The sequence below is a fragment of the Camellia sinensis genome, unplaced genomic scaffold, assembly GCF_055761805.1.
Source record: "Camellia sinensis isolate YWXY unplaced genomic scaffold, ASM5576180v1 Unanchor14, whole genome shotgun sequence".
NCBI classification, from domain to species: domain Eukaryota; kingdom Viridiplantae; phylum Streptophyta; class Magnoliopsida; order Ericales; family Theaceae; genus Camellia; species Camellia sinensis.
Genome location: NW_028129020.1, coordinates 4726992 through 4751837, shown reverse-complemented (window position 1 = coordinate 4751837; position 24846 = coordinate 4726992). Strand labels below are relative to the sequence as shown.

Here is a 24846-nt window from a genome sequence, read left to right as displayed (position 1 = left end):
GAAAGTGTAGACACAGATAACAAATAATTCATAGATTCTAGAGGTCTACTCAATTTCAGTGAAAAAGCATGCGACACAAACGAGTGCGTAGATCCAAAATCTATAAAAACATATGTATTTTGGGCATAAATAGGGAGTATACCTAACACCATGGATTCGGTGTTCTGCACAACACCAAGCACAAGTATAAATACTCGACCTTGCCTTAAAGCTTCTTTCCCACTATTGGTTCTCATATTTGATCTCGGTGCAAGAGTGGATCTGACCGAACTTGCCATAGGACAGTTGGCGTTTTCCGATATGAATTGATAATCTTTCACCATGTGGCCAAGTCTACCACACCGAAAACAAGCACCCGATACACGATGGCATACACCCCTATGTTTTCTTCCACATTCAGCACAAATAGGTGCAGACCCACTCCTTTGACTTGAACTGCTAGTAGATCCCGTACTTTGTTTCTTAGTCATAGAAAATGAACGGCCTTTTTTGAAATTGAATCTGGATCTTTTGCCTTTCCATTCAATTGTTGGAGCTTTCTGTCATTAAAGCTCGGTCAAGTATATCCACATATTTGGGCAGTTTTAACACACCAATCCGATCAAATACATCTAGGTTAAGGCCTTCTTCAAACTTTTTGGCCTTCTTATAGTTCATATCCACTATATGTGGAGCAAAACGAGCTAATTATGTGAACTTGGTCTTATACTTGGCCATTGACATGCCACCATGTTTTAATTGTTCAAATTTCGACACCTTGCGATCTCTGAAACATTGGAGAAAGTATTTCTCGTGGAAAATTTCCTTAAATTGATTCCATATCATGGTCCCATTGTCATTTTGGATCAACATCCACCAACGACGGGCTTCCTCTTTTAGAGTATAGATTGCTAGCAAAATCTTTTGAGTTTCGGAACATGGAAACACTTTAAATTACTTTTCAATTTCTAACATCCACGTCTCGACCCTCAATGGCTCAATACCCTCCAGAAAAGTTGGTGGCTTCATCTTGTTAAATGTTTGAGTCAGATTGATAATGTCATTGTTTACCGGCTTTACTTAGACCAGAGGGGGTGAAGGAGGCAGAGGTTGTTGTCTTTGTTGTTGCATCATTAACTCTGTTAGGCTTCAAGCATTCGCTTCATTTGGTTCATTCGGGACTCAGAGGATTTAGTTGCACCATCACTTCTTGTATTTTCTATTTGCTATAGGTAAACAAAACGATAATAAACATAGGCAAATAATTCTTTTCACGGTTTCATTTCATTTCCGGTTAGATATGTTCAAATATTTCACACACACTTACATATGCAGATGTAATGTCCCTAATTCCTTTCTAGGACATCCTATAGCTTGTACAGACTCATGTGTGCGGTATAACACATGCTTTGATACCACTCTGTCATGATCCAAACCCGCCCCTATAGGTTTAGCATCGTAACCAGCTAGTAATCCTCGGATTACCAAAGGCCTCTGAACAAATTAAACAAAATTAAGGGGCTAACGGAAGCAAACATCAAAATATAATATCCATAAAACATAATTTACATCATTATGACGTCATTTTATATACGGATAAACCAAAATGGGTCTTAATCCAATACATTGACAGAACAGGAGCTTGTTCAGACAAAACAAAAAAAAAACAAAAGTCTTAAACTTGATTCATAAAAACTTGATCACTTCTTAAAACAGGAAATCCCTCGGGAGGCACAAGGGTTGACTGACAGAACAAACCTCCAGGCAATCATCATTTGATCACCTACATACATAAAATAATACAGTGAACTGGAGCCTAGTAAATAATAATAGAGTAAAGGTTTTAATGAATGATGTCCATAGTAGATTCAGAAATCAGAGTTTAGAGTCAAACATATTCTTATACATATTCATATTCAGAGTTCACAGAAAATCATACGTAATACATCCATTAGCGCTAACAGAACAGTTGGCCCATTTATATGGGACATAAACAATTGATTCATGTGCACAGAGACGTTCATAAGGATCTATAACAGTTGACCCATGATCATATGAGACGTACAGTTGACTCGTGATTACATGACACGCTCAGTTGACTTGTGATTACATGAGACGTTCAGTTGACTCATGATTACATTAGACATATACCGAGCAGATAATAGAAATCACATGATATTAAGGATGTCATGAATACATTTAAGAAAGTTGGACAATCATTGATTTAATCATAAGATAAGATTTCAGAAAACAGATATCAGGTCATATCATATCATTCAGAAAATACTTAAAGTTGAACATAACTTTGTAGAGTTATTACTCACAGATAGTTCTAGTAGTAGAACAATCAGAACAAACGGATCAGACAGTCTATAACGCGTGACCTATGCAAACACATAGTGGATACACATTGAAACACACATTCAGAAAACTCTTAACTCATTTCTTTTCTATCTTGGTGTGTTTCTAATCCTTACCCTCATTATTATATCTTAATTAAGGCTTAGTAATGCCTAAGATATAATGAAGATGCAAAAATGTACTTTGGAACACTTAGTTAAATTTTCAAAAATATGGCAATTCGCTCGAGCACAACTTTAGTTGCTCGAGCAGTTTGCAAAACTCTGCAAAAGTACTAGTTGCTTGATTTTTACGCTCGAAGGTCGCTCCAGTCAAGGACTGAGTAAAAGTGGGTTTGCTCGAGCGCACACTTTGTCGCTCAAGCCACCGTGTAATTGTCTGCAAAACTACTGGGAGTTTGCATTTTACGATCAAGTGCAACTTCTAGTCGCTTGAGCCAAGGTGCAAAACAAAAGGTGGTTGCTTGAGCGTAGTTTTGATCGCTCCAACGATGATGCAAAATTCTAGAATTTTCAAATTGTTGTTCAAGATGCAAAACTCAAATTCAAAAGCCTTAAAACACATCATTTTAGGCCCAAAGCTTGAGAAAATATGTCTAAACTTATTAAACAACATGAATTAAAAATCATTTCACAAAATCAAGGCCCAAAAACATGCCAATTGTTCAAAATCAAACTTGAAATTATGAAAATATAACATGCATGCAATGATATGAACTCCAACCTTCCAAAACAAGATCAATTGAGATGTTAAGCACAAAAACATATTGAATTCTTAAAACCAAACTAGAATTACCACATGCAGGGAAGAATTCTTTTGAAAACATCTCCAACATTATGAAATGTACATACATGCATGGAATACCCTCAAATTCATTTTTCTGAGCTCAATTCTCATGTTTTTAACATATAAATCTCTTGATTTCATACATTGATGTCTTAAGTAAAAGGTTTATGAGTTAAAATCTTACCCACACTTCTCAATTGGACTCTAAGAAACAAGTTCCTGAATTCCTAAGCCAATTCCTCAATTTTCCCCTTCAAGTTTCTCCTTTCTCTTTGAATTGCATTCTCTCCCTCTTTTCTCCTTCTTTTACTCGTTTGAGCTCAAAATGGATGAGGAAAAGGAAGTCTTGGGCTTGGTAGTGGCCTTATATAGGCTAATTAGTGGAGCTTAATTAGGCTTGACTTAAGACTAATCAATTGGCTTTATTTTATTCTAATTATTTGACTCCAAATCGAATTTCAATTAAACCTACCATAAATTTCTAAAAATTCCAAATTACATGTTAACCTAGCCAATTTCACGTTCAGGCGCTGACAAGGCCTTCAATTCACATACCAAAACAAAAACACAGGCAAATATTCCTACCATGGACAGATATAAACATAATTAACACATAGCATAGGCAATTAACTCAAAATTTTGTCTTAATCACTGATTAAGCATTCTTAAGTAAGGTTTATTAGTTAATCATAGGTCGGGGTTGTTACACTATCTTATCAACAGTATTGCCTCTTTTTTTCCTACTACATTTTTATTTTTTGGTTTATTTCGGCATAAAAGGGGGTTTTAGAGGGAAAAACCCTCACGAAAAACACAATATGGTATCGAAGGTACAAAAATCAAACCGTTCGGCACACTAGTATTGACTATTGGCATTACTATTCGAAACCCATATATTGAACTAAATGTTTATGATCAATACTGTGTTACCGAACATAATCTTAACAGTTGGCAAACTTATACTGAATAGCTTGAACAAAACAGTAACGATTGAAAACGATGTAGAATGTTGATGCAAGACAGATAAACTTACCAATAGAATGCCACCCTCATTAGGACTGTTGTCATCGTCTTCCATTGCTCTATAAAATGAAATAACTGATGAAGAGTAATTCGTTAAACTTGCAAAGAACTTTCTAGTTCAAGGTTTTTAGTTCAAGAGGGTTTATGATGGTGATGGAGCGGATACATTCAGAGTCTAAGATGGTTATGAAAAGTAATAGGTTTAGGGTTTAGAAAGATGGAATACGTATAGTTAGAGGTAGAGGTAGGAGTAGGGGTGAGGGTGGGTATACAATATTGTATAGTATTAGTTCTTATTTGGTAGGTGGATGTTCCATTAAATGATATCTTTTAATATAATTTTACTTCAGAGTATAATTGTAATAAAAGAAAAATTAAAAATTGAGGGTCCAAAGAATTTTTTTAATTAATTGATTCCACTAGTTCAAAACATAATTATATATGACATATGGCAATTTCACAACAATCATTTCCCTCTTTTTCATGAACAAAACTTTTATTCACAATATTTAACATAACCCCAACAATCATGAACTCATCAACTTATTTTGCTTTTCAGCATTTTTAAACAAAAATATTTTATATAAATTTGTTATCTCCATTATCATAATCATATTCTATTGACGCCAATTTCTCATAATCAATACTAAAATATAAGACTTACTATTTTGATTCAAACCATAACCACCATCAACATACATTTCGAAAATCTCTTCTCAAAATCATATTTTTCATGCAATATAAAATACCACGTATCTATCTATGAGAGTATATTGAAGAGAGTTAAGGAAATTCGTACCTTACGGAAAAGGAAATAGATGAGAAAAAACCCAAGGAGTGACGTTAAGGATCCAATTGGTTTAAAATGACGATCTCACCATACTCTATGTTTTTGCCTCAAGAACTAGAGGTCATTTTTAGTGAAAATATATGAAATCTAAGTTAGAAAGCTTAGAGGGTCGGAAGTGGAGTGAAATGAATCTGACCTGCAAAAGGAATTTAAATGCGTTAATTTCAAAGAAACCAGTAGAACAGTAGTTATGGCGCTCTAGCAGTGAACGAATGATTGTAACATCTCACATTGCATAAGGGACAAATTGCTCAAGCGGACAAATATGCGCTTAAGCGAAAAATTCAAACTCACATAATTTCATATTGCAAACCAAAGTACTAGATGGTTTAAAAGACTGCTTGAGCGAATAAATATGCGCTCAAGTGAAAAATTCAAACTCTCATAATTTCATATTGCAAACTAAAGTACTAGATGGTTCAAAAGACTGCTCGAGTACTCACTCTTACACTCGAATGAACTGAAATTTTCAAAATATTACAAATATCATCTTGTGATTTAAATTTATTTTACATATAAATTTTTTATTATACAAATTTAATTTTCACTATATAACTATGTGGTAAGGGATCTAAGGATGCTGCTGTGACTAAATCACATCAGCAATCTGCTGTGAGCCCGTAGAGGTTTTTTTGAGTCTTTTTTGATGATTTGAACCATTCATATTGTAGGATTTGTTCAATAGATCATCCATGCAAAAAATCAAATTGATAAGAAATCTATAACTTCATAACAAGAGCGCATTTGTTTTTTAAAAAATAAACGATTGATATTATCTTGATGATTTTTGTAAAATAATTTGAATTTGATCATGAGATTAGGAACCTATGTTTAACTTAAATTTTTATATAAATAACATACTCCCAACAGATCGCTGCTGTGACTTAGTCGGAGCAACACCTCTTCTGTGGTAAACCTGAGAGGGTGGACTATTTTAATAATTTTTCATACAAGAGGGGTGGATTTGTAATTTGAAGGCCCTCCATCTCTTTTCTCACGGGAGCTTTTATATACACACACCTAATCCCCTCAATACACACACTTAATGATATTTAGTTTTATTACAATTTTATCCCTAAGTGAAATTATTATTTTAGACACCATTGTTAATTAAAAACACATCTCAATGCACACTTCAGAGTTCACATCTGTTGCATCGTGTGTGTAGCTTGTTCCACTGGTTTGGCATGCTTATTTGAAAATGGAAGGAGAACCAGTGAACCAGTGAACCATTGAGGATTGAGAACCAGTGAACCAGTGTCATTCATAGCTTTTTCCAAGTTCATTGAGCTAGAAGTGAAACCAAAGGGCTTTGGCATTTCCGTAGGGAAAACATCATTGTTATGGAGAATTTGCCTTCTGAAAATCAGCAAATAAGTGTTCATGTGAAGCAGAGCAAAGGAAATGTGAGTTTTTTTTTTTTCCCAGCGTCGTTCAGATAACCAGCGTCGAATTGTGTTATTTGATTCGGAAATCTACTACCGAAATAATTATGTATTTTCGGAAGTTGATGTCCGAACAAAGTAATAAATTTCGGAAGTTGTTGTCCGAACAATGTATTTAAATTCGGAAGTTGTTGTCCGAACAAAGTTAACTTTTACAACATTCAACTTCCGAATTTTGAAAAAAAATTCGGACAACTACTTCCGAATGAAGTAAATTTTTTTTTTCCATTTTATATTCCAAATTTGCAAACTGCATACCAAATTTATAGTTTCAAATTGCAAATTAATCTTTATAATGCCATTAAAAATTTGTAATGTTATACAAAACATGCAGGAATATGTGTCAACTCAAGGAAGTCAGGTTTGCGCAGATTTTGTGTTAGATTAAACCACTCAATTCACAACTGAACAGGTTCAGTCTACGAAATTATAACGATTATGTTTCGAATTGCTCACCAAATGATATGAGGTTGTCCTTTTGATATGAGGGCTCACAAGTTTACCACACACGATGAATGGACATTGATCGTAGTATGCAGATTGCATAATCATCCACCTGCGGAGCACCTCGAGGGACATTCATATGCGGGGAGGCTATCAAATGATGAGAAAGCATTGTTAATAAATATGTCAAAGAGCATGGTTCGGCCAAAAGAAATCCTAGTAACCTTGAAACAGCAAGATGCCCTCAATGTAAGCACACTTAAAACCATTTACAATGTACGCCATCGAAACAGGGTGGTACAGAGAGCTGGAAGATCAGAGATACAATGTACGCCATCAACGACCATTGTTACCATTTCATTCTAATAATAAAATGTCATTACAATACCATTATTGCCATTCCATTCTAATAAGAAAATATTAACCACTGTTACCATTACAACAATGTCATCTTACAAAAAACACCAAAAAACATGTGTATGCCTACGCCTAGGCCTACGACTGTATGTCACGAATCAGCTGTATGCCTACGCCTAGGCCTACGACTATATGTCAATGTCGAAGATGGAAAGCGACCTTCAGCAGAACTAGGTCCAGCTTCGTCAATGTGCTGACCTTCAAGAACATGTGTCATACTCTCGATAGCCTGGTAAAGTCGATAAGGATGGCGAATCCCCTCCTGATAACCAGCGTCAATAATAGAATGGGAATCTGCAGTGCATGTGCAATACGCTGCATTTGAAAAGAATATCACATTTTCGGGAACATATCAGAAAAAAAAGTAAGTTACATATGCATAAGAGAGGATAATAGATTACATCCGCATGTTCGCTGAAATCCTGATGGTCATGGACACGTGGTTCATCAGTGTGCTCGACATACAGGTGTGTGATATTCTTATACCAATCCATCTGCTTAACCCCAGACCGGCTAGCAAACCCCAACTGTCTAAAGTGCCAACATCATCCAGTGTCAAGGTCATCTCACCAACTGTCATGTGAAATGTGTTCGTCTCAGGTTGCCATCTCTCAACAAAACTGGAGATTAGAAGCCTGTTGACGAACCGATAAGTGCAACGAGCTAACTGTGACAGTTCAGACTGCTCAATAATGGCTTTGAATCTGGTGTTGTTCTCTACTAACCACTATGACCATGCAAGGATCTTTGAAGAGTGATTATGACACGTTGTTGATATTCAGAATCCATATTATCTGCAAAAAATACTAAGTGTGTGTAATGAGTGTGTGTGTAAATAAACAGAGTGTGTGTAAAATTAATGAGAGTGTTTTAAATTATAAGTGTGTGTGTAATGAGTGTGTGTGTAAAATTAATGAGAGTGTGTGTAAATAATAAGTGTTTTAAATTATAATGAGAGAGTGTGTAAAATTAATGAGAGTGTGTGTAATGAGTGTGTGCGTAAATAAGAAGTGTTTTAAATTATTATAAGTGTTCTAATTAAGTGTTTTAATTAAGAAGGGAAAAAAAAAAAACCTGTTCGAAAGTTCACAACCGAAAATACCTATTCTGTTCGGAAGTTGTTGTCCGAAATTAAAGCTACTATTCGGAAGTTGAAAATCGAAAAAAAAAATTATTTTCGGCACTTGAAAGCTGAACCAAGTAAATATTTTCAGAACTATAGTGCCGAATAGAAGCAGAAAATTCGGAACTCTAATGCCGAATATTATTTTTGTTTTCGAAACTAGATTGCCGAACAAAAACAAAAAATTCGAATAACCAGTTCCGAATGAGGAAACACGACAATCACTTACAATGGTTGACGGAAAATGGTAAAAATTAACCTTACATTACAAATAAAATAGGAATGAGAAGATTCTAATCTGTGTAAACTAACCTAAAATGTGAAGATTTCAATGCCCTTCAATGCCAATACTTCAACGACACAGATGGATGGATGAAGCTTTTGGGAAGGAACGGTAGAGAGTGTGAGAGATGCGTGTGTGTGTGTGAGGGGTGACAGACGGGTGTGTGTGTGAGAGAGGGTGTGTGTGTATGATTTACATTTGGGGGTATACGTGAAATGATAGATGTGTGTAGTGAGTCAAATATATTAGGATTTATTTTTTTTTGTATTGAGAAGGATCTGTATAGAGAGGAAAGGGTGTGTGTACATAGAAGCGCCCTTTTCTCACCCTTCTCCATCTCTCTCTCTCTCTCGGACTGACGGGGTGTGGTGTGGTGTTTTGTTGGTGTTGGTGTTGGTGTTGGTGGAGAGAGAAGCAAAATGTTGCGACCAGCGAGCAAGGGTTACAGCAATGGATACCACTACCACCACCAAAACGGTAGTGGTGGTTCACTGAGCCGGAGGGGCAATAGGGTTCGCAGGTCTCGTGACTACGGAGGAGATGGCTCTGCAACAACTAGGGTTTCTGCCTCCGACAGAGACATGCCTCCCCCTTCTCCTCCTCCTCCTCCTACCGACTTCGACATGGCCTACTTCCACTCTTATGCTCACGTTGGTATTCACGAAGAGATGATCAAGGTTTTATTCATCCTACTCCGCACTCCCACACCCCCCGTGTTTGTTTTTTGAGTTGTGAACTAATTTCTTGTCTCGTAGATGATCGATCAGTACATAGATTTGTGTTTTTGGATTTGGATTTGGATTTGATTGCGCTTTCGCATTCGAGCTCTCTGGGTATTTATTTGGGTCTGCACTGCATTTGCTCGATTTAAGTTAAAAAACCATATCTGGGTTCTCTTGGGTTAGTTCTCAAACACGATGAGTAATGAGGATTTCGATCAATGCTCATATACGATTGTTTGTTTTAAAGTTAAAAACCTTACTGGGTTCTAGGGGTTTGTAATTTTTGCATTTCCATTTTTCGAGGATAGTTGGGGGGTGAGGGGAGTAATGAGGATTTCAATGTTCATTTTCATTCAGGGATTCTACTGCACTTTGCCGCTGATTGTTCGCTTCTTATAACATTCACTCGCTAATGTTCCTCTTGGACTATACAGGATCGCGTGCGAACTGAAACTTATAGAGCCGCAGTTATGCAGCATCAGAATTATATAGCAGGAAAAGTAAGATTGTATTGCTATTCTGTTATGATATAATCTCTCTATGTTTCTTGCTAACATAATCTTTCGATGAGATATATGCTGTAATGCACCTAATACCTCCTTGACATTCATAGCAATATAGCATAATGTTTAGATGTGAGAGACAATATATATATATATATATATATTAAGTTTCATGTGGATGCCACAGTTGATCTATGTGGCTGGAAGACTGCAAATTTTATTTATGTCTCTCTTTTTTATTTATTTATACATTTATTTTGTATTGTCTTCTCATGCTTCAGGTTGTAGTGGATGTTGGATGTGGCACGGGCATTCTTTCTATTTTTTGTGCTCAAGCAGGTGCCAAACGGGTAAGCTATCTTTTAGTTAATTCTTGCTGCACCTACTTGAATGATTTCAGTTGGTGGGTTGCATAATTAATTCTACTTTGTACAACAATTTTCCATGATATGATGAATGCATATTTTTTTACAGCTATTGTTAGACTTTTCTGGAATGAATGTTTACTGTAACTACTGCTGGTTATAGAGATGCCTAGGAAATACAAAGAGCAAACAATGCAACAAAAGAAATGATGAATGCCTATGATGTGAATAACATCTTTGCTTTTCCAGATGAAAAAAGTGAGTGATTTTGATCAAGCATTCTCCTTGAAACCTAGTAATCATTGTGCTGAACGTTGGAGCGGAGGTTCACTATTTGAGCTAACAAGGAATTATTGGTTGATGGTTGAGATAAGCTTCATGTTGGTGGAAGCTAGTAGCAAATTGGAACCCAGAGGCCCAACAACTCTAGGACCTTTTTTTCCCGCAAGAAGTATTTCTAACAGTTTGTATAAAAATCCGTAACATAACTTATTTGTTGCATTGTGTCAGTCTTTTTTAATTGTAAATTTTCTTTTCCAAAAAGTTGTACAAACCATTCTATTGAAAATTGTAGCATCCATGATTAAATACACAATTTTCTTGTAAATTAGACACACTGTTAGCTGCTCTAGTCATATAGGTAAAAATTGGGTTGTATGTACCTTTGTGGCTATATGATTCAGTTTTCACTAAATGGTTAATTTCTCAAAATTTTCATGTGTTTTATTTCAAAAACTCTGAGATCTCCCCCATTCTCCTGCCTTTATTGTACCAAAAAAAGAAACTGAGATTTTTTTTGTATTTTTAGATTTATTAATTATATTACTTGGTTTATCTTTCTTATCACATTTACTTACCCATCTCGACTCCCCTAGGAAATCCTAAAAATTTGGTCTGTCTTGATGTTTTGTCTTTTGTTTTGCCTTAGGGAGAAATATCCTTGCTTTTCATGTTCACCACATTGTAATTTTGAGTAAATCTTGAAAATTGCTTGTGACATTTATGTTGGTTGCATCACCTTGGTACCTCAAATGATGCAGTTGTGATCACTTAAAAGATTGTAATCTTAACTGAATAGGTCACAATAGATAGCAGTTATTATAAGCTCTTATCCTCTTCATAGGGTGCTTTCTGTATGAATAAGAGACTTTAGTATGTCTAGGTGTATTCTTTTAGTGAAATATGTTTTTGTTTGTTCCATAATTCATTCATTTCAATGTATATCATTTTTTATGCAGTCTCATTTCCGTAACAATTTTGTCTTACCAGGTCTATGCAGTGGATGCTAGTGACATTGCAGTGCAGGTATTTTTATTGCATTGATAAATATTGTGGGACAACACATAGGACTAAATGAGCTGGATTTCTTTTAAACTAGTTATACAATTAAGTATTGTTACAGTTTAGGCTAGCATGTATTTAGTTTTTTTTTTTTGTGTGTGTGGATAAATTAGCATGCATTTAGTTTTCCTTTTTTGATAGGAAAAGTTGATTTACTAAAGGTGCCAAAAGGGGCACAACGTTTGTACACACCTATGAAGCACGGGTGCGGGTGCGATACTGGTACACCGATACGACAAATTCTTAAAAAAACTAGGGTATGGGTACGATTTTTTAAAAAATAAATTCATAGCGAAACATCCAACATACAAATAAGAGTTTCAATATTAAAACTAAAAAGAGAACAACTTGTTTAAAAAGTTATATGATTCTTTTTTTTTCTTTTTTGATTGTCTAAAACAGGGTGTAAAAGAGAGCAAAAGTATAACTCATGGATAAAGGGTGCTGGAAATAAATTACTTGATATTTTCAAAATTGAAATAAGAATAAAGGTTGCAACAAATTCTAGCAGTTGCACCCAAAAAAAAAAAAAAAAAAAAAAACCTCGCTATACTGGTGCTGTGTACCCACGATGTACCGGTGCCGTACCCAAATGTATTTGCTGTACCCGGCATGTATTTGGCGTACCCAGTGTGTGTACTGCCGTACTGATACACGTACTCGCACCCGGTAAGTACCTGATACTCGTACGACATTATTTTTGGAGTACCCGTGCTTCATAGGTACACACAATATGCAGTATACACACAGTGATCACAAAGCCACAACTCAGCCTACCTATGAAATCAACTAAACCAAATATATCAATTTCTTTTTAAGACAAAATTGAAGCATCTTTAGCTTATGTATGTTTATGAATTTCCTTGTTAGTGATAAAATGGTAATTTAAAAATTCTTATCCTTAGGTAGCCTACTTTGGAGGTGGCTGTTTGCAAGTAGCTCGTCACTTGTTCAGTTGCCATAAAGGTGGTTGCTTGTAGCAGTTCATCACTCACTTGTTATTGAGTTGGTTGCTTGCAAGCTGCTTGTCAAAACCTGTCGGGTTTTTTTTTCCCCTTCCTATTTCTATGGTGGCGTTTGGAAACGTTTACGTTCTTGGTTTATGTTTATAAAAAAATTGTAAACTAGTTTTTGTTTATTTTTAGAAAATCAAAAACTGCAAACACATTTAGTTTGAACAAACTGTTTGAAAATTTTTAAAAACAAAAATCCAAAAACATGTTTGTTAATTTTAATGCATAAAATGTTTATTTTATTTTTTAATTATTTATAACAATGAAAATCATTTAAATCATAAAATTATAATATGTTATTACTAAGGTCCCATTCACTGTCCACTGTTAAAATCATAAAATTATAATTTTATAATATGTTATTACTAATAATATACACAAATACAAACCATGGTCCCATTCAATCTCCACTCTTAAAAGAACGAAGATGAAGAGAGAGAGAAAAGACAAAGAGGAAGAAAAGAAGACAAAGGTTTACTGTTATGTTAAATCAATTAGAGAAGAATTATTTGAGAATTTTTTTAAAGAATCACCATGAATCAATGCAAGAATCATCAACAATCACCAAAAATTTTAAAGAATCACCAAAAATCTGTTCAAGTTTCTTCAAGAATGGCTTTGTTGGCACCGAGTATGCTTCGTCGGCAGCAGGTTCTCTTCTTCTCTTCTTCTTCGATGCAGAATCCAAGGATCTCCATCAAGCACCGATAGAGAGGAGAAAGAGACCTGGAGGTTGGAAGTTTGTTGATGATGTAGAGCAGCTCGATGATGGAGGGTTCGTTGATGAGGAGAGAGAAGCGAAAGAGAGCTAGTCTTTTTTTACCATTGATGGTTCAGAACAGAGAAGATAATATTACCTTTAATTTGCTTTAACATTGTGTCTCCCAAGTTTTGAACACCAAACCTCACAAGCGCAGTCAAACTTTTTTTTTTTCCTGCTGTGTTTTTTGCTTGCGTTTTTGGTTTTTAAAAAACGAGAAACAAATTTTTCTTGTTTTTGTTTTTCACCCTTATTTATAAACTAAGACTAACTATTTATAAACTAAAAAAAATTATCAAACAAGTTTTTATGCTAGTTTTTAAAATTTTTGTAAATATAAACGAAAAACTGAAAACAAAATGGTTACCAAACAAACCCTATGTATTTCACTATAAAATTACTTCTGTAGTTAGCCTAGCCTACTTTGGAGCTGGCTGTTTGGAAGTAGCTTGTCACTTGTTTTGTTGTCATAATAGTGTTTGCTTGTAGCAGTTCATCACTCACTTCTTATTGAGTTGGTTGGTTGCTTGCAGGCTACTTGTCACCACCTTTCGTTCCTCCCCCCCTCCCCTTCTATGTTTCTATGTATTTCACCATAAAATTACTTATGTAGTTAGCCTACTTTGGGGCTGGTTGTTTGGAAGTAGCTTGTTACTTGTTTAGTTGTCATAAAGTTGGCTGCTTGTAGCAGTCCATCACCTATGAAGCACGGGTACTCCAAAAATGGTGCCATATGAGTATCGAATACTTATCGGGTGCGGGTATGCGTACCGGTACGGTAGTATGTGTACCGGGTATGTCGAATTTATGTCGGGTACAACAAATACATTTGGGTACGTCATGGGTATGACACCTGTACGACGAGGTGATTTTATTTATTTATTTATTTTTGCAGCTGCTAGAATTTGTTGCAGCCTTTATTATTATTCTTTCAATTTTAAAAATATCAAGTAATTTACTTCGAACACCCTTGACCCATAAGTCATGGTTTTGTTCTCTTTTGCATCATGTTTTAGAGAATAAAAAAGAAAAAAAAAGAAAGAATTATTCAACTTTTTAGACAACTTGTTCTCTTTTTAGTTTTGATATTGAAATTTTGATTTGTATGTTAGACGTTTAGTTATAAATTTAAAAAAAAAAAAATGAAAAAATTGACGTACCCTAATTGTACACGTACCATACTTTTTTAAGAATTTGCTGTATTGGTGTACCCGTATCGTACCTATACCCATATCAATATCCGTACCCGCACCCCCGCACCTGTGCTTCATAGTCCATCAGTTGGTTGCTTGCAAGTACTTATCACCACCTGTCGTTCTTTTTCTATTTCTATGTATTTCACCATAAAATTGCTCAGTAGTTAGCCTACTTTGGAGTTGGCTGTTTAGAAGTAGCTTGTCACTTGTTCAGTTGTCATAAATGTGGTTCCTTGTAGTTCATCACTCACTTGTTATGGAGTTGGTTGCTTGCAAGCTACTTGTCACCACTTGTCATTTTTTTCTATTTCTATATATTTCACCGTAAAATTACTTCCGTAGTTAGTCTATATCAATCTCTCTTTTAAGAGGACATCTTGGATGGTAAAATTTTAGATTTGTGTATTTTCCTTTATCTATTCCATACTGCTTAGGGTTTAGTTCATTTTTTTTTTTTTAATGCTGCAATCAAGTAACAAACTGATTAGATATTGTATGTGTATGAGATACTAAAAAGCGCACACACTTTTAAGAAGATGTTGTGTTCTCTTTGGACACTTACCGACAAGTGCCAAGACACCTGTCCAAGCACGTTCTATTATTATTATTATTATTATTATTATTATTATTATTATTTTATTATTATTATTATTTTTTTTAGACCAGGATACTCTTCTATGGCCTGGGAGACACACATCTCTGTCGTTAGATAAACACAAAACACATTATAAGCTTCAATAAAACAACTTAGGATAGAATGAAAAGAAAAAAATATAGATTCATGCCTATTAATTCTTTCTTCTTTAAACTTTAGTGTTATGCTGCATTTTTAAATATTATTTTTTAATGAAAAATATATAAATGGCATATAACAAATATATAAAACATAGGGGTGGGAATTGTGCCGTGTCGTGTCATATCGGGTTCTTGTTCAAAACAATCCAACACTAACATGGCCCATTTAATTAAACGTGTTAATTATCTTGATACTGATATAGCCTACTTATAATTAGGTTAAACCCTAACATGGCATGCTTAATACAATTAGCAAAAGTTCATATTTTAGATTATAAGCAAATTGTTTTAAAAAAAAAAATTATTTCACATCACATGCATAAGAATAACTTATTGAAATATTGACACACAATGATAATATATATGCCAGTATCTGTGAAAATAATTAAAAATATTCGTCACTAATCCATTACACATCCAATCTAAACTATTGTCACTCTTTAATATTTAAATATCCAATAAATTTTTAAAAGAAAAACAAGTTTTCATCCAATACCAGACTAATAATAATAATGTTGCAGTTATGCCACATCCAAAGTAACATTGTTGTGATTCTTTTACATTGACTTCTGCCACAAAAACACTGCTGCCACACATTCAAAAACTATCATGTTTACCAATCTTGACTTTTGCCGATTTATCATTAATTTAGGGTTGTACTTCTTTAGGTATATATTATATAGAAATTTAAGTTTAAATCTAACAGATGAGAATGAATTACTCAAGATCTTTTGGTTACTATATTCAGGTTCTATTCGGGGTTACATGTGTGTCAATAGTGGGTTCGTGTAGACATGAATATTTACGTAGGTCAAACATGTCCATTTTGAGTTTCGCGTGTTCATGTTCAACCCAAACATGACCCATTTAATATTCGTGTTTTCATGTCGTCTCATATTTGGGTTCCAATAAAAAAATGATTAACCCTAACTCTCTAATTATGTGTACGATTTGAGTCGTGTTAACGGGGTACGTGCCAAATTCCCACCCCTAATAAAACTATATGTTTTTTTTTGTATTTATCTCATGTGTCATGTCTTTCATTTTTTAAAAATTGTTGTGTTGGCAAGTCCATGTCGTGTTGCGTGTTTGTGCTTCTTAGATGAGAAATGTATTGACTATCGATAATTTGTATAATTTACATCATAACTTGTGCAGAATTGAGGTTGAAATATAAGGTTGAAATATAAGGTTTGAACTGATTACATTCTTTTGAAAAATTTAATTAGGCGAATGAAGTTGTGAAGGCAAATAACCTATCCGACACAGTCATTGTTTTGCATGGACGTATAGAGGTATGCTTTTCTAAACAATTCAACATATTCTTTGTGCTTAGCAGGGATGTTTTATGTTTTGCTTGTTTGTGATTGGGTTGTTTGACACTCTTTGTAGTTGCTTCATTTTGATTATTTAATAACAGTAGGCGTCTCTTCCTTTGGTGAAAGGAACCAGCTTTTAAAATTAATACGAGATGTCTCAAGATTTATTGTGAAAATGTAGAATCAAACTATAAATTTTGCATGTGTTTGTAAAACAAGAACATGTTATGGCAATTTTTTCTTGTTTTAGGCATTGACAACCATGTACTATTAAATGTTGTCATCATTGCAGCTGCTATTGATTTGAAGATACATTATGCTTAAATTTGGCTTTGAATTTGAAAATACTGCGTTGGAAGTTGTTGGAGTGCCCTGAAATATTTAGCAGTGCATGTTTGTGTTTGAATGCTCATGAGTCATGATTACCCAAGCATGGCCTAACTATTGAAAATAGCTGAACCAAAAGAGACTAGTTTGTTTGGGCCCACAATTGGATTAGTTTTCAATGATTATTTGAGCATTGGTGATTGTTGAAGTGTGCATGAGGTGAAGGCAACAAGTTATAGTTGCATGACTATCAAAGGAGAAAGCTTGCATTTGTAATGTACTGGCTAAGCTTGTGTGCATGCTTGGTAATCATGCGCAATAGATTGGGTTGATGTTGTTGGGTCGCTAACATTGAGTAGATGGTTTCGTACGAACATGCCATGATGTTAGGTCAAGTTAGGTCCTTCCATGATAAAAATATGTAATATTTAGGCAATTGTCACAATTTCGTATTTTAATAGATTTTGTTACTTTGTAAAGTTATTCCTTCAGGGAAATTGTTGTTGGGGTTTTCTTATGGGAAAAGAAATTACTAAATTCTCTAATTTCTTGCTGAACATGGTCTTTTTGCTTTATTTTTTATTTTAATATTATAAATTGATGGCTAGGTTGTTGGAACCCTTATTTTAACCAACTAAGCAAGGACCCTTGAACTGTCACGGACAATTTGTTTTGTGAAAGACTAGGGTGTGGAACCATAGAAGCACAATGCCCTTGTCTGCTCTAGTTGGTGAGCAGGGGCTACATATCCATATACCCTTCCTTTTGTTCATGATGGGATGAATAGGGATGGTTTTAAACTGTGGATAAGATGGAAGGATCATGGTCCATCACTGGAGATATACTTTAGCATAAGTTGTTCTAGTAGTACCATGTATTTGTCTTTGGGAAACTTCAAAGGAATTCCGTAAGTTCCAAATGCTACCTAGAAGGCCAATGGAAGGCACAAAGAAAGGTAGATGAATGAGGATAGCTGTGGCATGGTTTGCATGCATTCAAGTATTTTGTACGATAAAGAAATGTGGTCTATATTGGTCCTATGACCAGCCGCCCTGTAGTATTTAGTCTGTACTGAACTTCATTGTCATGTGTAAATGCTTGGCGCTCTTGACTAACATCAATGACAATACTTGGACAATACTCAGGACGCAGAAAATGTGAGGTACCAGCTATAATGGTTGTATCATAAACTCATTTTTGTCTAGTTTGGTTATGCGATTTCAAGATCGTAATAGAAAAGGTTGAGGAATAATTTCTTCGATGGGGTTTGCTGGTGGAGGTAGGTCGTTGAGAAGATTCTGATGTGGTGAAGGTTTGATGGGCATGGAAAGGGTGAAGCAGTGGAAATTGAGGATTAAGTGGAAGAGTGCTCCACTATGAAGTGTGGGTATGGATATCGATACGGGTACGTTGATATGCAAAAATCTAAAAAAAGTAAGGTACATATACGGTTGGGATGTGTCAATATTTATTTATTTAAAAATTTATAGCTAAACATCCAACATACAAATCAAAGTTCAATACCATAACTAAAAAGAAATTATAAAACCAAAAAATAAATCATTGTTTAACAATACCAATACTAAAGTAAAGTTAATGAGCTATTTTAATGTCATTACATAAGAGAAATTAGAAAAAGTGAGTTTCATACCAACAAGAAGCTAAACAAAAATAAAGGAGGACAAAGTTACTCAATAACAAATTGGGTGATTCTGCATTACCTAATTTTTTTTAAAGATGGTTAAAGAGGAATAAGGCTGTAGACTAGCATCAAATTTTAGTTGCCATGGGGGAAAATAAAAACAAAAAAAAATGTGGGGGAAAAAAAAAATCTAGATTAGAAAAAGAAGAATCGAAGAAGAAGAGAGTCAAAGAAGAGGAGATTGGCTGCAAGAGGACATAAGAAAACTCACAAGAACTCGCAAGAAAATGGTAAACTTAGATGGTGGGAGACGTCGGATGGTCGTTAGCTCTGTGAGTGGTGGCTACGGAAAAGAATCGAAGAAAGGAAGAATCGAAGAAGTGGAACTAAGAAAAACTCATCGCAACATTGAGCTTCGTCATCAACCATTGCTGTCGTCTTCGAAGGAGAGTTGAATCGCCGATGCTGTTCTTCGAATGAGATTCGAGAACGACCATCGACAAAGAAGAGGAATGAGAGTTATATTTTTAAACCTTATTTGTTTATGTTTTTTTTTATTACAAAATACCCTAAATTCATTTATTTTTTCAAAATGTGCAAAAAAGAATTGCTTCGGTGCCCTTAAAAATTCTAAAAATTTTGTTTTTTGCCCCGGCTTGCCCAACCCCATATTCATGGAGTACCCACTACATACCCATCGTGTACCCAACTTTTCCAGACGGTATATGGTGTAATTGGTACGCGTGCAACCGTATCGGTATGCATACCCATACGCGGTACTTGTACAACAACATTTTTGGAATACCTGTGCTTCATTTGTGCTCCATGAGCGACGGTAGAAGAGATAGACCAAGAGATGGAAGCTCGAGAGAACAAAGAAGATGGTGATGGATTGAAAGGGAAATTTCTCTGATACCTTTGAATAGTCACCCCCTAAACCACTGCTATCTATGTTATATAACAATAGTTACCACCAAAATATATTTATGAGCATGCAAGGCTAAGAAATCTTGAACTATAACATTTTGCACATATTCACTTATTAGAAGATTTAGTTGGAATATTATAAAAAATTCTTTATTATACTATTGGGGCTTCTTAATACAATTTCCTATGAAATTTTACATGCCAACATAGTACAAAATATTTCTAGGAGTAGACCCTGAGGTGAAACATTCCATCTCCTGAGTATTCTGCTCGGTACTATTCTTTTGGATTTGAAATATAAAGGGGTGAGTAAGCTCAACCGCTCTATAATCAACTTTCTACTATTTCTAGTATTTTTGGAATCAAATTTCGTTTTAGAAATACTTAACTTTTTATTGCCATGGTTTTATGGAATATATGAGCAAGTATGAAAATTGGATGTAGTTCTGAACTAATCTTTTATTTTGTGCTACCAAAATGCCAATTATGCTAATTAAAATTGTTTTTAAGTTCAAGAAATTAAGAAAATTGGATTGAATGCGCAAGTTTGTATAAATCAAAGTTTTAAAGGCGAAAGTGTAATGTGAGGCATTTTACTCTTGATGAGGTGAGGCATATGCCTTTTAAATTTTTTATTTTTTATTTTTAATAAAATATAAAATTAAATAAATATAGCATAAAAAGAGTATAAAAAAGAAATAGCAAATAAAACTCATATAAACCATTTTATGCCTAAAAATAAAATGAATTAATAAATCAGCCAATAAGCAAAACAATAACATCAACAGAAAAAAAGAAAAGAAAAGAAAAAGAGAGACGTATTATGCAATAAATACAAGTAGTGCAACCAAAGGTCATTTAGCCAAAAAAAGGAAAGAAGAGAATGGAAGAGGCCTATCATGCAATAAATAAAAAGAGTCCAACCAAAGGTCATTTAGCCAAAATAGAGAGCCCTAAATTGTTAGTTGTTTGGACTCTGAAGAAGGTTGATCATTTGAGATTCTGCATCTATGTCAATGATATGTATATTTTCTTCTTATTCGAGGTTGCACGTCTCACTCGTTGATGTGTGGAAAGTGCAAAAAACGTTCCTGATGGGAACGCCTCTTAGGTTGAGGCTTACGCATAGCTGGTGCTTCGCCTAAAAATCAACTCATAGGTGCGTTTTTGTCACGCCTCTCCTCAATGCACACCCTAAGAACGCCTTTGAAAACTTTAGTATAAATATAGGTTATTTTCATGAGAAGTGAAATGATAGGAATTGTTTAATGGAGTCATCAATGTGGGAGAGTGCACTTTGAAGTTGTTGACACATGGGGTATCATCTAAAAATGAAAATGAGACAAGATGATAATGATATTGTTAAAATAACTCAATGTTTTATAAATATGCATGAGCATTTACAATATCTTGAAATTGCATGATGAAACTATGCAAAAACAAGTTTTTGATACAACCATTTCGTTTGGTACCTCACATTTTTTTTAGTCTTGACAGTAGTCTAAGCCTCATCATTGAGACTACTTGTCTATGAAGCACAGGTGTGGATGCGGGTGCGGGTGCGAATATGTATATGGGTAGGTTGATATAGCAAATTCTTAAAAAAGTAGGGTTAGGGTACGGGTACAGCTGAGATATGCCAATTTTTTTTTTAGTTTTTTTTTTGTTTTTTTAATTTATAGTTAAACATTCAACAAACAAATCAAAGTTTCAATATCAAAACTAAAAAGAGAACAATTTGTCTAAAAAGTTATATGATTCTTTCTTTTTCTTTTTTGATTGTCTAAAACACGATGCAAAAGAGAGCAAAACCATGACTCATGGGTAAAGAGTGTTGGAAATAAATTACTTGATATTTTCAAAATTAAAAGAAGAATAATAAAGGATACAACAAATTCTAGCAGTTGCAAAGCCGTACCGCTGCCGTGCCCATGCCGTATCCACGACATACCCATGCCATACCCAAATGTATTTGCCGTACCTGGTACGTGAACCCGCACCCGCTAAGTACCCGATACTTGTACGGCACCATTTTTGGAGTATCCGTGCTTCATAGCTACTTGTTTGGCGAATGTAGTGACTGACCAACCCGCCTTGAACCTACAATGGAGTGAGGAGACCATGTGATGCCACTGAACTTTGAATGACCCTCAGCCAGTTCTGCAAACCCATCCCCAATCAATCAAAAAATGAGAATTCTAGTGTGGAGCTATAGAAGGGCCGGTCATATAAGGAGCTCCTAATTGTGGCAAGGAATTTGTTGGATTGATTTAGGCAACATTTTTTTATGTTACTGGACACTAGAATGTATATATGCGGACCAAGCTACAACTATCGTCTACCTTTCAATTCCTTGGTGGTTGTGTTTTCTATTGGTCCACAGTTTACAACCATTCCTTATTCATCCCGTCAACTAAATTGCCAGGGATTTTTGGTACATTTCGGTTATAGAGATGCTAATGGTGCTGCAGATACTTTTGTTGTGACTCATATAAACACTACTTATGTTTTTGATTGAAGCCCTCTCTGTAAGAAATATACCCATAATTACCATCAGTAGGAACCTGAGCTTCCATAATATACTAACCGACAATGTGGGGATTTATCATTGAATATTCTTTCCTTCTGCATCTCAATCACAAGCATAAGTATACATGACACATCATCCCTCATCACTGCATGGTTATTACGATACTAAAATGCTATTAAAAGTTAAAATATACCACAAGAACAAATTTAATTATGCCACCGACATAATACGTGTCTTCTTTCTCATTTTTTTAATAATCAAATTGCTACAGATAATTTAGGTCTTGATGCCTACCAGAATTACCACATCCAAATAAATGGAGTCCCTCCACTTTTCACTTGAAGAATTAATGATTTTAAACTTGAAGTTCTGCTCCAAAATTATTTGCCTTCATTCATGAAAATGTGAATCTAACTAGATGGATTAGTGTCCGAATATGTAGTGTTGCCATACTACAATCACGGACCTACTCCAAAATCAATATCCTATGGATGCTACGATTATTATTATTTTTTTAAATTATCTTATTAATTATTGAGAAATTTAGTGGTCTATATATGAAAAAGTTTACTGAAATTAGTTAATGTGCTAGACATCAACAATGTTGGATTCTGGGCAAACTGTCCTTGACCATATCCATGGTTACCTTTCCATTTGTTGCTGAATTGCTTAGTGGCAACCAGTGTTTCCCTGGAAGAAAACTTTCTAATCAAACAATTTCGAATTAATGTATCAACTTGGACAGAATACCCACAACTTTGTATGCGTTGGAATCACCACCGGAGGTTTTATGGTGAGTTGCACCCAATCAGGCTACTTTGTGCTCATCCCCTGCTTACCTGAGATTACAATTTTTATGCTTTTTAATGAGATTGAGGGGAGCTTGAGCTCTGTGATGTTCAACTGAGCCAAGCTGGAGCAGGTCTACACTCAGCTCAGCTTGGCTTGTTTGTTCCCTCACATCTTTGTGTTCTCCATGATACTTAGTAGTGTATTATTTTCTTCCCAAACTTTTATGGGGCAGGTTGCTTTGATTTATTTTCTGTTTGCGCTGCTATTTACAGCTTGTTCTTGTTTAATTTTCTGTAATTATGAGTTTTTCTGCTTTCAAGAATAATACAAACAAAAGAAAGAAGTGGCTCCTGATATGACTAACATGCTATAATACCATGATACTTGTTAAATTTTTGTGGGACAAATAATGATGCATATTAGCTATTTAGCTGCATTGTGGACCAATAGTAAGACATGTGGGCCTTTCCCAGCTTTATAAGTTAATATTCAAAATCATTTTATTGTATTGAATATTTTCATTTTCCTTCTCCAACTTATTCTTCTTTCTAAGCCAGCTAATAAGGTAGTGCCTTTTCTTTTTGATTTTTTCCTTACATTAATCATACTGACTTTGATCAGTGATCACTACAGGATGTTGAAATTGATGAAGAGGTTGATGTTATAATTTCAGAGTGGATGGGCTACATGCTTCTGTATGAGGTGATTACCGACATGTTTGTGCTTGATTGCATGCTGAGTTTTGTCATTTTGTACAATCTTAATGTGTACTAAATAGTTTGACAATTCATTATTTGTTCGTATTGTTTTGGTGGAACTTGGTTCTACTACTTTGCAGAGCATGCTAGGGAGCATTATTACTGCCAGGGACCGTTGGCTAAAACCTGGAGGTCTTATTCTTCCTTCGAATGCAACGGTATCAATTTTGCTTATTTTGTAAATATTGACTACTGCAACACTATATATTAGACACATTGTTTTATATGAACAAGCTTTTATAACTTGTATTGGAATTGACAATTAAGAAGATTTTCATAATAATTCAAACTTCAATGGCAAGGTATTGGGAAGTCCTGGTGGGAGTTGAATTTGTTGATGGAGGAGGGGCCTATTATCTTTCTTCCCCCCCCCTATTTGTGAGATGAGGCAGTTTTTTGAGCTATAGGGGACCTCTAAGATGCATGGATACAGACAGACTAGAATGGACAGACATGGGAATGGACCCTGGGCATGGGTAGAGTTAACTAATGCTTCAAAATGAATAAATAATGCAACAAATTAAGCTTAGGAGAGTTGAACAATGCATATTAATTTTAGAGGAGTTACTTATAATTTCAAAAAATTCACAACCGCGACATCCGATTCCTGGTACATATCATTCAGTATCATTCTATACTCCTAATACCAATACGTTGTGATTGATACAGCGACATGTCTTGATACCGACTATGATTACATCTGGTTGGTGCCCTCTTTAATGGTGTCCTTGTCAAATATTTTATTTTATTTTTTACATTTTTATACTACTAGCTTAACACAATTTGAATTAAGATTCATTTCTTATAGCCGGTCTAGCACAATGGAAAGTACTATCCACTCACAGCCTTGTGGCATGGGTTTGAGCCATTGGAATCAGCCTCTCCACAAAAAGTGGGGGTAAGGCTGTGTACCTATTGCCTCTCCTAGACCGTGCTGTAACGGAACCTCAAGAGTTGGGTAGGACTCTGTTGAGTTGGGTTTTAGAATCTGATAGTTGTTAGAATTGAACTAGTTATTTTAGTACTGATTTAGTCTTTACTGTGCAGTTGTACATGGTTCCCATCACACATCCTGACAGATACACTGAAAGCATTGATTTCTGGCGCAACGTCTATGGGATTGATAGTGAGTATCTATAATGCCA

The 24846-nt window shown here is 34.9% G+C and overlaps 1 protein-coding gene across 1 annotated transcript in view; it reads left to right on the top strand.

Annotated features, from left to right (window-relative positions):
- Positions 1-8937: 8937 nt before the first annotated feature.
- Positions 8938-24846, top strand: part of LOC114275084 (putative protein arginine N-methyltransferase 6) — a 31953-nt gene continuing 16044 nt past the window's right edge. The window contains exons 1-8 of the mRNA XM_028217070.2: positions 8938-9388; positions 9868-9933; positions 10218-10286; positions 11571-11606; positions 16636-16701; positions 23577-23645; positions 23782-23859; positions 24749-24827. Of these exons, the coding sequence (XP_028072871.1) occupies positions 9131-9388; positions 9868-9933; positions 10218-10286; positions 11571-11606; positions 16636-16701; positions 23577-23645; positions 23782-23859; positions 24749-24827 (721 nt within the window). The 5' untranslated portion in view covers positions 8938-9130. The remainder of the gene's footprint in view (positions 9389-9867; positions 9934-10217; positions 10287-11570; positions 11607-16635; positions 16702-23576; positions 23646-23781; positions 23860-24748; positions 24828-24846) is intronic.